Source organism: Salmo salar, chromosome ssa01 (genome assembly GCF_905237065.1).
Source record: "Salmo salar chromosome ssa01, Ssal_v3.1, whole genome shotgun sequence".
Lineage (NCBI taxonomy): Eukaryota > Metazoa > Chordata > Actinopteri > Salmoniformes > Salmonidae > Salmo > Salmo salar.
In genome coordinates, this window is record NC_059442.1 from 170,823,716 (window position 1) to 170,837,330 (window position 13,615).

General features: G+C 44.1%; 1 protein-coding gene across 1 annotated transcript in view; it reads right to left on the bottom strand.

Annotated features, from left to right (window-relative positions):
* The window catches only part of LOC123726671 (metalloprotease TIKI1), a 129,892-nt gene extending 128,930 nt beyond the window's left edge, over nt 1–962 (bottom strand). Inside the window, exon 1 of the mRNA XM_045694083.1 lies at nt 104–962. Coding sequence (XP_045550039.1) covers nt 104–211 — 108 coding nt within the window. The 5' untranslated portion in view covers nt 212–962. The remainder of the gene's footprint in view (nt 1–103) is intronic.
* Between the last annotated feature and the right edge of the window lie 12,653 nt (nt 963–13,615).

A 13,615-nucleotide genomic window follows, 5' to 3' on the forward strand; every position in this document is an offset into this window, starting at 1 on the left:
ATCCCGGTTGATTTAAATACTGTTTCAATGTATAGAAAAGGGGTAAGACTAATTAGATATAAGACTAATTATATTAGAGAGAACGTGATATGAGGGCACTTACTTTCTTATTGAGCTCGCAGTTAGAGGACTCCCGGAGGCTCCATTGGTCGGTTCCTTTCACCAGCAGTATTAGGAACGCTTGAATAAATGTGACCCAAGTGACCAGCATCGTAACTCCAAACGTGCACGCTATTTTCACGTGTCGCAAGATGAAGCTACCCCAAAAAAAAACAACTCGCTCCGGGGAAATGGACTAAATTAATTTCCCAATTTTAGTTCCATGGAAATAATAAGTCAAACACACCGACATATAGAATATCTACCTTTCTGCCGCCGGAAGAACTCATGTTTGAGTGAAATTGCTTTCAATAGTTAACTTGAGTGTTGTTGTGTTTTTTTACCCTCCTGGGAAAGCATTGACGTTATTTGGTGGCTATGTCGTCACGCTGTTTGCCTCATATCTGATAATAAAGGTGCATGACACGCGAGGGAAGCCGATAGTAGACTAGCCCTCAATAAGATCAATCAAATCTATATTTCCCGTTTTCTATAGCCCACTCACTCAGAGAAGCGAACAGACTGTGCACGATGAGTAACAGGTTATGTTCTGGACTAAAAACGACGTGCGCCGCGGGTTCCGAAATGAGCGGTGGATTTCATTCCTCCCTCGCTGCGATGTTGTTATTCTGCTCTACTTTCCAAACACAGGCCCGCAGATATAAATGAGTGTACAAGTGCCGTTCGCAACACTTTATTTTAGAATCCGGTTGTCCAACTCCAAAGCGGAATCAACCGTCCGCGAATCGTCTGAAGAAACGGGAGAAAACGTTCTTTACCGTGTCGTCTGTGTTTCCATAACTCCAGACTCTCCTCGTTACTCCCTCACAGTGTTGCTGGAGTGTGAGCATCTCTGTCAGGCTCAGGCATGGGGCATACCTACCCTCCTGCCTCCCCCCCCCCCTCCCTCCTTACACACTCATGCTGTGCAATCTGATTGAACGACTCTCTCTCCGCAGGTCGCGGCGGGATATATAAGGAGCACACGCATTCACTTCAAATGTACAAACCGAGTCCGGTTGTTCTGTTCCTCCGGGCTTTTATCAAGGGGGCTTTCAAGGCATACTGGACAGGGTTGTAGGGTAGTTGTCCAGGGATCACTCTCTCATCCCCCCAACAGTAGGCGAGCTACATTCATAGTGGGACAAGTGATTTCACACCCAGGAATAGAATAAAACACGTAAACGAGTACAACGTATTTAGGTGACTGAAAATCAATACAGTTTTATTTTTCTTATAATTCCATATGTTTCACCTTTATTTAACCAGGAAGCCTAGTCCTAATTTATCAAATAGCAAATATTTATTATTACCATTATTATGGTAAATCACTGACTCCTTTATTGAGTGGGATAGAGATAACGGGCTGTATTGACTATTGAGGAGGGCAAGCGGGGTTGTTTGGATTACCTTGTAGTTCCACAACGTCCTGCTAATGTCCTACCTGCTAAACCACCGCGACATTACCACCAGAATAAACCCGCCGATGCCAACACCGCTGTTCTCAGAACATCCTGTCGCAATTATAACTCTCACAGCACACAGTTAAACAGCCTATACGTTGATGTAACGAGTAAAGAGACAGACGTCTATGTAAATTAAAAGATTGTTTTTACTGAAAGACAGTTGGTTTGTTGGTAAATAAATCTCATGGTTACACAATAAAATCAACAGTACTATAAATTGTCTGGCGACGAGCGATAGCCACTGTAAAATGGTCCTCGGGTTTATAATGTCCTTCATGTCAATGGGAATTTATCAGACACATTTTCATTGATTTATTTTAAACATGTTTATTATGAAAGTGTATAAAACTATATACACAATGAACAAAAATGTAAACGCAACATTTAAAGTGTTGTTCCCATGTTCCATGTCCTGAAATACAAAATTCCAGAAATGTTCCATACACACAAAAAAGCTTATTTCTCTCACAATCTTTTTTTACATCCCTGTTAGTGAGCATTTCTCCTTTGCATTTCTCCTTTAGCCAAGATAATCCATCCACTTGACAAGTGTAGCATATCAAGAAGCTGATTAAACAGCATGATCATTACACAGGTGCACCTTGTGCTATTATGCCGTTTTGTCACACAACACAATGACACAGATGAGGGAGCATACAACTGGCATGCTGACTGCAGGGATGTCCACCACAGTTGTTGCCAGATAATTTAATGTTCATTTCTCTACTATAAGCCGCCTCCAACATCGTTTTAGAGAATTTGGCGGTAAGTCCAACCGGGCTCACAACCGCAGACCACGTGTAACCACGACAGCCCAGGACCTCCACATCCGGCTTCTTCACCTGCGGGATCGTCTGAGGGGGCCTATGACCTCCAAGGCCCATTCTGAATGGAATTTAAATGGAATTGACCCCAAGCCTGACTAAAAGCCTAAATGATGTGGGATATAATAGCTCGTTCTCCCTGATCGTCACACGTAGAATGGGTAGCAGCACCCTCTAGTGGCTGAACACAGTCCCTGAAAGAGATTCCCTTTCTTCCTATTTCATTTTACATCTGGAAACATGTCCTAAAATAAAGGTTGTTTTGTGCCAAGGTAGATATGATCATTTTATCATTTTTATTTATTGGCCCGTCCACCACCCCCTCTTCGGAGGACAAAGGCTACCACTCAGCTGCTCTCAGCCAATCCCACCCCTCAACTACTCTCAGCCAATCCCACCCCTCAATTACTCTCAGCCAATCCCACCCCTCAGCTACTCTCAGCCTATCCCACCCCTCAGCTACTCTCAGCCTATCCCACCCCTCAGCTACTCTCAGCCAATCCAACCTATCTCCGTAGACCATTCCTTTTTTCTATTCCCATGTGCCGTATACACTGAGTGTACCAAACGTTATGTACACCTACTCTTTCCATGACACTTCATTAAATCCTCTTCGATCAATTGAGCCATGGATTGTGTATGTGTACCATTCAGAGGGTGAATGGGCAAGACAAAATATTTTAAGTGCCTTTGAACGGGGGTATGGTAGTAGGTGACAGGTGCATCGGTTTGTGTCAAGAACTGCAACGCTGCTGGGTTTATCATGCTCAACAGTTTTCCGAGTGTAACAAGAATGGTCCACCACCCACAGGACATTCAGTCAACTCGACACAACTGTGGGAAGCATTGGAGTCAACATGGACCAGCATCCCTGTGGAACACTATTGACACCTTGTAGAGTCCATGCACTGACGCATTGAGGCTGTTCTGATTGTAAAATGGGGTGCAACTCAATATTAGTAAGGTGTTCTTAATGTTTTGTACAACCAGTGTAGCTACAGTACCAGTCAAATGTTTGGACACACCTACTCATTCAAGGATTTTTCTTTATTTTTACTATTTTCTACATTGTAGAATAATAGTGAAGTCATCAAAACTATGAAATAACACATATGGAATCATGTCGTAACCAAAAAGTGTCAAAAAAGCCACCCTTTGCCTTGATGTCTGTAACGCCCTGGCCATAGAGAGGGGTTTTTTGTTCTTTATTTTGGTTAGGCCAGGGTGTTACATTGGTTGGGCGTTCTATGTTCCTTTTTCTATGTTTTTGTATTTCTTTGTTTTGGGCCGTGTGTGGCTCCCAATCAGGCACAGCTGAAGCTCGTTGTTGCTGATTGGGAGTCACACATAAGGAGCATGTTTTTCCTTTGGGTTTTGTGGGTAATTGTTTCTGTTAGTGTTTGCACCTGACAGGACTGTTTTGGCTGTCAGTTTTCTTGTTTTTGTAAAGTGTTCACGTTGGGCTATTAAATTCTAATGATGAACACTAACTCCGCTGCACCTTGGTCTCTCTCTTCAGACAGCCCTTACAATGGCAGCTTTGCACACTCTTGGCATTCTCTCAACCAACTTCAACTGCAATACTTTTCCAACAATTTTGAAGGAGTTCCCACATATGCTGAGCACCTGTTGGCTGCTTTTCCTTCACTCTGCGGTCCAAGTCATCCCAAACCATCTCAATTGGGTTGAGGTCGGGTGATTGTGGAGGTAAGGTCATCTGATAAAGCACCCCATCACTCTCCTTCTTGGCCAAATAGCCCTTACACAGCCTGGAGGTGTGTTGGGTCATTGTCCTGTTGAAAAGCAAATGATAATCCCACTAAGCCCAAACCAGATGGGATGGTGTATCGCTGCAGAATGCTGTGGTAGCCATGCTGGTTAAGTGTGCCTTGAATTCTATATAAATCACCAACAGTGTCACCAGCAAAGCACCCCCCACACCATCACTCCTCCTCCTCCATGCTTCACGGTGGGAACCACACATGCGGAGATCATCCGTTCACCTAATATGCATCTCACAAAGACACGGTTGTCAGAACCAAAAATCTCAAATTTGGACTCATTAGACTGGTGGAAATCTGTCCTTTGGGTCTGATGTCCATTGCTCATGTTCCTTAAACCAAGTCTCTTCTTCAGCTGATGTTCTGATAGAGCTGCAATATCTGGATCCCTACAAATCAGCTGGGCTAAACAATCTGGACCCTCTCTTCCTAAAATTATCCGCCGCCATTGTTGCAACCCCTATTACTAGTCTGTTCAACCTCTCTTTCGTATCGTTCTGAGATTCCTAAAGATTGGAAAGCTGCCGCAGTCATCCCCCTCTTGAAAGGGGGAAACATTCTAGACCCAAACTGTTACAGACCTATAATCCATCCTGCCCTGCCTTTCTAAAATCTTCGAAAGCAAAGTGAACAAACAGATCACCGACCATTTCGAATCCCACCGTACCTTCTCCGCTGTGCAATCCAGTTTCCGAGCTGGTCACGGGTGCACCTCAGCCACGCTCAAGGTCCTGAACGATATCATAACTGCCATCGATAAAAGACAGTACTGTGCAGCCGTCTTCATCAACCTGGCCAAGTCTTTCGACTCTGTCAATCACCGTATTCTTATCAGCAGACTCAACAGCTGTAACGGTCGTCGTACATCATGGACCAAGGCGCAGATTTGAGTGCTCATCTTAACTTTAATAGAACACGTAACAAACAAAACAAGAAAACGATCGAACAAACAGTGTTGTAGGCTACACACACAGCAGTACAACAACAACTTCCCACCAAGGGACAGGTGAAACAAGGCTACCTAAGTATGACTCTCAATCAGCAACAACGATGTACAGCTGTTCCTGATTGAGAGCCATACCAGGCCAACACAAAGAAATACACAACATAGAAAACCATAGAAATACAAAAACAAGAACATTACCCAAAAACCCCGGAACACATAAATCAAACACCCCTCTTACATAAATACATATACCATTAAACCCCGAAACACATAAAACAAATACCCCCTGCCACGTCCTGACTAAACTACAATAAACAATAACCCCTTATACTGGTCAGGACGTGACAACAGCCTTGGTTTCTCTAATGACTGCCTCGCCTGGTTCACTAACTACTACTCAGATAGAGTTCAGTGTTTCAAATTGGAGGGCCTGTTGTCCGGACCTCTGGCAGTCTCTATGGGGGTGCCACAGGGTTCAAATCTCGGGCCGACTCTTTTCTCTGTATATATCAATGATGTCGCTCTTGCTGCGGGTGATTCTTTAATCCATCTCTACGCAGATGACACAATTCTGTATACATCTGGCCCTTCTTTGGACACTGTGTTAACAAACCTCCAAATGAGCTTCAATGCCGTACAACTCTCCTTCCGTGGCCTCCATTTAAGGGCCGTCGTCAGAATTAGACCAAGGTGCAGCGGAGGATGTGTTCATCATTAGAATTTTAATGAAAAGAGAACACTTTACAAAAATAAACAAAAACGACAGCCAAACAGTCCTGTCAGGAAAAACTCTAAACAGAAACAATCACCCACAAAAACCCAAAGGAAAACCAGGCTCCTTATGTGTGACTCCCAATCAGCAACAACGAACTACAGCTGTGCCTGATTGGGAGCCACACACGGCCCAAAACAAAGAAATACAAAAACATAGAAAAATGAACATAGAACGCCCACCCAATGTAACAACCTGGCCTAACCAAAATAAAGAACAAAACCCCTCTCTATGGCCAGGGAGTTACACTCAACTGCTCTTAAATGCTAGTAAAACGAAATGCATACTCTTCAACCGATCGCTGCCTGCACCTGCCCGCCCGACTAGCATCACTACTTTGGACGGTTCTGACTTAGAATATGTGGACAACTATAAATACCTAGGTGTCTGGCTAGACTATAAACTCTCCTTCCAGACTCACATTAAACATCTCCAATCCAAAATTAAATCTAGAATCGGCTTCCTATTTCGTCACAAAGCATCCTTCACTCATGCTGCCAAACATACCCTTGTAAAACTGACCATCCTACCGATCCTTGACTTCGGCAATGTCATTTACAAAAGAGCCTCCAACACTCTACTCAGCAAATTGGATGCAGTCTATCACAGTGCCATCCATTTTGTCACCAAAGCCCCATATACTACCCACCACTGCGACCTGCATGTCTCGTCGGCTGGCCCTCGCTACATTTTTGTCGCCAAACCCACTGGCTCCAGGTCATCTATAAGTCTTTGCTAGGTAAAGCACTGCCATATCTCAGCTCACTGGTCACCATAGCAACACCGACCCGTAGCACGCGCTCCAGCATGTATATTTCACTGGTCATCCCCAAAGCCAACACGTCCTTTGGCCGCCTTTCCTTCCAGTTCTCTGCTGCCAATGACTGGAACGAATTGCAAAAATCACTGAAGTTGGAGACTCATATCTCCCTCTCTAACTTTAAGCATCAGCTATCTGAGCAGCTTACCGATCGCTGCAGCTGTACCCAGCCCATCTGTAAATAGTCCATCCAACCAACTACCTACCTCATCCCCATATTTTTTTTTTTTTCTGCTCTTTTGCACACCAGCATTTCTACATGCACATCCTCATCTGCACATCTATCACTCCAGTGTTAATTGCTAAATTGTAATTACTTCGCCACTATGGCCTATTTATTGCCTTACCTCCTTACTTCATTTGCACACACTGTATATAGATTTTTCTATTGTGTTATTGACTGTACGTTTTGTTTATCCCATGTGTAACTCTGTGTTGTTGTTTTTAGTGTCACACTGCTTTGCTCTATCCCTGGCCAGGTCGCAGTTGTAAATGAGAACTTGTTCTCAACTGGCCTAACCTGGTTAAAGTAGTGCACTATATAGGGAATTGAGTACAATTTGGGACACAGGCCAGCCCAGATATGTGAGCTCAGTCTCTGCATGTTTCAGCAGAAGATCAAGGCTTCTAGTTCTTATTTTCCTCTGGCATAGTGTTTGAGAGAAAGAGAGCTCTGTGTTTGCTCTGGATAGACCGGATCATCCTTGTCTCTGGATCTAATTTAGAAATCTTATTTAGCATCCCAGGTTGAAGTGTTAGCAGTGTTGAGATAATCTGGGTGTTTGAAGGAGCAGAGAGCGGAGCAGAAGGGGAAGTGGTGTTGAAGGAGAGGCAGGGATCTGGGGTTGAAGGGGAAGCAGGGATCTGGGGATTTTTCTCCAGCGGTGTGTTTTATGAGTTCAACCACACAGCTAGAGATGTAGACCTCCTGGGAACTGTGAAAACATTACACACTCGTACACTCAGACAACACCTCAACCTCTGTCACACACTCACACACCTTCAGACAACACCTCAACCTCTGTCACACACTCACACACCTTCAGACAACACCTCAACCTCTGTCACACACTCACACACCTTCAGACAACACCTCAACCTCTGTCACACACTCACACACCTTCAGACAACACCTCAACCTCTGTCACACACTCATGCAGGCTCATGCAGGCGCACCAAGATTCTTAAAGTTTGGTGTTTATAAATATTAGTTAGAAGATTTTTATTTGAAATTCAGTTTAGTTTCAGTTAGTTTTCAGATCTGATTTAGTCGTTTTTATTTAATTTAAGTTTAATAGAAACATTTCGATTTTATATTTGTATATAATTTTTGTTTTGCGTAGAAGCCATTTACAGTTGGTGGGTCAGGTTACAGGTTAGGTTCTGTTTAAAGGTAGATTCATAGAGAATGATAGATGCTTCTGGTGGCCAAAAGGCCGTATTAACATGGGCAGCGCCATCGAGGGCTTCCAGCCAGTCAAGATGCGCTCAATAGTGCAGCTGTAGAACTTTTTGAGGATCCGAGGGCCCATGACAAAACGTTTCAGTCTCCTGAGGGGGAAGAGGCCTTCTTCACGACTGTGTTGACATGTGTGGACCATAATAATTCCTTAACCAGCTCCACTACAGTCCCATTGATGTGAATGGCCCTCCGTTTCCTGGTCCATTCAGCTCCTTTGTCTTGCTGACATTGAGGGAGAGGTTGTTGTCTTGGCACCACATTGCCAGGTCACTGACCTCCTCCCCGATAGGCTGTCTCATCGCTGTCGGTGATCAAATTTAATAACGGTGTTGGAGTTTTGCACGGCCACGTAGTCGTGGGTGAACAGGGAGTACGGGAGGGGACTAAGCACGCACCCCTGAGGGGCCCCTGTGTTGAGGATCAGATTGGTGGATTGGGTTGTTGCCACATGGTGGAGACGTTAGGCAACAAGGATCCAGTTGCAGAGGGAGGTGTTTAGTCCCAGGGTCCTTAGCTTAGTGATGAGCTTTGTGGGCACTATGGTGTTGAACGCTGAGCTGTAGTCAATGAACAGAATTCATACGTAGGTGTTCCTTTTGTCCAGGTGGGAAAGGGCAGTGTGGAGTGTGATTGAGATTGCATCATCTGTGGATCTGTTGGGGGGTGGTATGGGAATTGGAGTGGGTCTAGGGTTTCTGGGATAATGGTGTTGATGTGAGCCATGACCAGCCTTTCAAAGCATTTCATGGCTACAGATATGAGTGCTATGGAGCGATAGTCATTTAGGCAGGTTACCTTTGTGTTCTTGGGCACAGGGACTATGGTGGTCTGCTTGCAACACGTAGGTATTACAGACTCAGTCAGGGGAGAGGTTGAAAACGTCAGTGAAGACACCTGCCAGCTGGTCAGCGAATGCTGAGTACACTTCCTGGTTTTCCGTCTGGCCCCGCGGCTTTGTGAATGTTAAACTGTTTAAAGGTCTCACTCACATCAGCTACAGAGAGCGAGATTACACAGTCGTCCAGAACAGCTGGTGCTCTAGTCTGTACAATAGTATTTACTGTAGTGTTTTGTGGATTATAGTATACTGTATGTAGTATTTACTGTAGTGTTTTGTGGATTATAGTATACTGTATGTAGTATTTACTGTAGTGTTTTGTGGATTATACTATACTGTATGTAGTATTTAGTGTAATGTTTTGTGGATTATAGTATACTTTTCTATATCCTGTATGGAACACAATATGCTCTTTACTTGGCATGTCGGTTTATCACTTATTGGTGGCACAAATTGGGATATGTGGGAGCAGAATGGGCAGGATTTATGCAAATTAAATACTATAGTATTGACAATAGTATTTTTTGTTGTAGTATTTAATATAGTATTCTACAGTATATGTCACGCCCGGACCATAGTAAGATGTTATTATCTATGGTAGAGTAGGTCAGGGTGTGACAGGGGGTGTTTTTCTATGTTTTGTATTTCTATGTTCATGTTCTAGTTTTGTATTTCTATGTTGGTTTTGTTTGGGATGATCTCCAATTAGAGGCAGTTGGTCCTCGTTGTCTCTAATTGGAGATCATACTTAAGTCGTTTAAAAAAAATGTATTTCCCACCTGGGTTTGTGGGAGATAGTTTTTGAGTTAGTGTATGTTTCACCTCAGCGTCACGGTTTGTTGTTTTTTTGTCATTCAGTTTATTTATGTATTGCATAGTTTCACAGTATAAATAAAATGTGGAACGACACACACGCTGCCCTTTGGTCCGCTCATTCCTATGACAACCGTGACAGTATACTACAAAATTCTATAGCAAGTACACATGATCGAGGGGTACTACAGTGTGTAGTATAGTATTCCGCAGTATACCAAGTACTGTAGTATTCTATAGTAAAGTGTAGTATTATTTTTCTTGTGGGGTGGTGCAAACAAGAGACCAACCTGTGTAGTGAGTAGTTTCTCAATCCTATAATGCTTTATGACAAAGACCATATGGAGTACATTGGCGTTATTTATAGTGCAGCTAAATGGATTTCACTGAGGTAAACAGTATGTCTTAGAGTTTTTGTATCGCTTTGGTGCAGTTTTCAGAAATACGTGGTACATTTTCACAACTCCATAACAGATCATCAAAAAGGCAGTTGTTTCAAAACTCTAAGCCCATTTTCAATTGATTAATACGACACACAAAAATCATAGTCACTTTTTTTTTTACACCAAACTTAATCATTGTTTCATTTAGAAATGCATGTTTCACATTGAAATACATGTTCATATGAAGTAATTGCCTTTCACAATGTAATGCTCACATTACTTTTGATATGATTCGGACCTCTTTTGTTACAATACATTTGACTATTACTTCATCTGCCTGCTCTTATGATGATTACGATCAATCAAATTTCAATCAAATTTATTTTATAAATCCCCTTTTACATCAGCTGATATCTCAAAGTGCTGTACAGAAACCCAGCCTAAAACCCCCAAACAGCAAGCAATGCAGGTGTAGAAGCACGGTGGCTAGGAAAAACTCCCTAGAAAGCGTTTGGTAAAGCTATAGATTGTAAATTGGTTTGTCTAGTACAGATTTTGAGAAGTACATAATGAAAATGTATTTCTGTAAAGTAGAAACATACATTATGATATACTCAAATCTACTATTATGATCATGACTATTATAATTGTACTTCACAGTAAGTTTTCAACAAAAAATTATCTGATATTGACATGCGCAGAGATATCTAGATCTCAGTAAGGAACTCCCCTCACCTGGTTGTCTAGGTCTCAGTAAGGAACTCTCCTCACCTGGTTGTCCAGGTCTCAGTAAGGAACTCCCCTCACCTGGTTGTCTAGGTCTCAGTAAGGAACTCTCCTCACCTGGTTGTCTAGGTCTCAGTAAGGAACTCCCCTCACCTGGTTGTCTAGGTCTCAGTAAGGAACTCCCCTCACCTGGTTGTCTAGGTCTCAGTAAGGAACTCTCCTCACCTGGTTGTCTAGGTCTCAGTAAGGAACTCTCCTCACCTGGTTGTCTAGGTCTCAGTAAGGAACTCTCCTCACCTGGTTGTCTAGGTCTCCCCTCACCTGGTTGTCTAGGTCTCAGTAAGGAACTCTCCTCACCTGGTTGTCTAGGTCTCAGTAAGGAACTCCCCTCACCTGGTTGTCTAGGTCTCCCCTCACCTGGTTGTCCAGGTCTCAGTAAGGACCTCCCCTCAACTGGCTGTCCAGGTCTCAGTAAGGAACTCCCCTCACCTGGTTGTCTAGGTCTCCCCTCACCTGGTTGTCCAGGTCTCAGTAAGGAACACTCCTCATCTGGTTGTCTAGGTCTCAGTAAGGAACTCCCCTCACCTGGTTGTCTAGGTCTCAGTAAGGAACTCTCCTCACCTGGTTGTCTAGGTCTCAGTAAGGAACTCCCCTCACCTGGTTGTCTAGGTCTCAGTAAGGAACTCCCCTCACCTGGTTGTCTAGGTCTCAGTAAGGAACTCTCCTCACCTGGTTGTCCAGGTCTCAGTAAGGAACTCTCCTCACCTGGTTGTCTAGGTCTCAGTAAGGATCTCTCCTCACCTGGTTTGCACAAAATATTTTAGAATTCAAGGCACACTTAACCAGCATGGCTACCACAGCATTCTGTAGCGATACGCCATCCCATCTGGTTTGCACTTAGTGGGACTATCATTTGTTTTTCAACAGGACAATGACCCAACACACCTCCAGGCTGTGTAAGGCCTATTTGACCAAGAAGGAAAGTGATGGAGTGCTGCATCAGATGACCTGACCTCAACTCAATGGAGATGGTTTGGAATGAGTTGGACCGCAGACTGAAAATAAATAAATAAAAAACATTTGAATAATTAGGTGTGTCCAAACTTTTGACTGGCACTGTATATCAGGCCTGGATTCGCCATGTCAAAATCTTTTTCCCCAGGTGCATAAACAATAAAGATATTTACTGCAATTACAATGACAAATAAGATGTTCAGTCAATTTTAATGGATAGTGCAACAGTACTGCCCAAATGGAAAATAGTGGAATATACTACATTTAAACGGCAATTCTGAAAAATGTATCTTACATTTTTTGCTATTGGATAAACTGGTTCCTAAAATAACTGAATTGAGAAGTGAACATTATCTTGTGTTTGGTGATTAAACCAATGTACTCATTATATTTCACAGTAAACTCATATTTTGTTGTCCAGCTTCTCTCCTGGTGACTCCCCTGATGACAGGTTGTCCAGCTTCTGGGCCCTATACCCACAGAACACTGGGCCCTATACACACAGAACACTGGGCCCTATACACACAGAACACTGGGCCCTATACACACAGAACACTGGGCCCTATACACACAGAACACTGGGCCCTAAACAACCAGAACACTGGGCCCTAAACAACCAGAACACTGGGCCCTAAACACACAGAACACTGGGCCCTAAACACACAGAACACGGGGCCCTAAACACACAGAACACGGGGCCCTAAACACACAGAACACTGGGCCCTATACAACCACAACACTGGGCCCTATACAACCACAGCACTGGGCCCTATACAACCACAGCACTGGGCCCTATACAACCAGAACACTGGGCCCTAAACAACCAGAACACTGGGCCCTAAACACACAGAACACTGGGCCCTAAACACACAGAACACTGGGCCCTATACACACAGAACACTGGGCCCTAAACACACAGAACACTGGGCCCTAAACACACAGAACACTGGGCCCTAAACACACAGAACACTGGGCCCTAAACACACAGAACACTGGGCCCTAAACACACAGAACACTGGGCCCTATACACACAGAACACTGGGCCCTATACACACAGAACACTGGGCCCTAAACACACAGAACACTGGGCCCTAAACACACAGAACACTGGGCCCTAAACACACAGAACACTGGGCCCTAAACAACCAGAACACTGGGCCCTAAACAAACAGAACACTGGGCCCTAAACACACAGAACACGGGGCCCTAAACACACAGAACACTGGGCCCTATACACACAGAACACTGGGCCCTATACAACCAGAACACTGGGCCCTAAACACACAGAACACTGGGCCCTATACACACAGAACACTGGGCCCTAAACACACAGAACACTGGGCCCTAAACACACAGAACACTGGGCCCTAAACACACAGAACACTGGGCCCTATACACACAGAACACTGGGCCCTAAACACACAGAACACTGGGCCCTAAACACACAGAACACTGGGCCCTATACCCACAGAACACTGGGCCCTAAACACACAGAACACTGGGCCCTAAACACACAGAACACTGGGCCCTATACACACAGAACACTGGGCCCTATACACACAGAACACTGGGCCCTAAACACACAGAACACTGGGCCCTATACACACAGAACACTGGGCCTTATACACACAGAACACTGGGCCCTATACACACAGAACACTGGGCCCTATA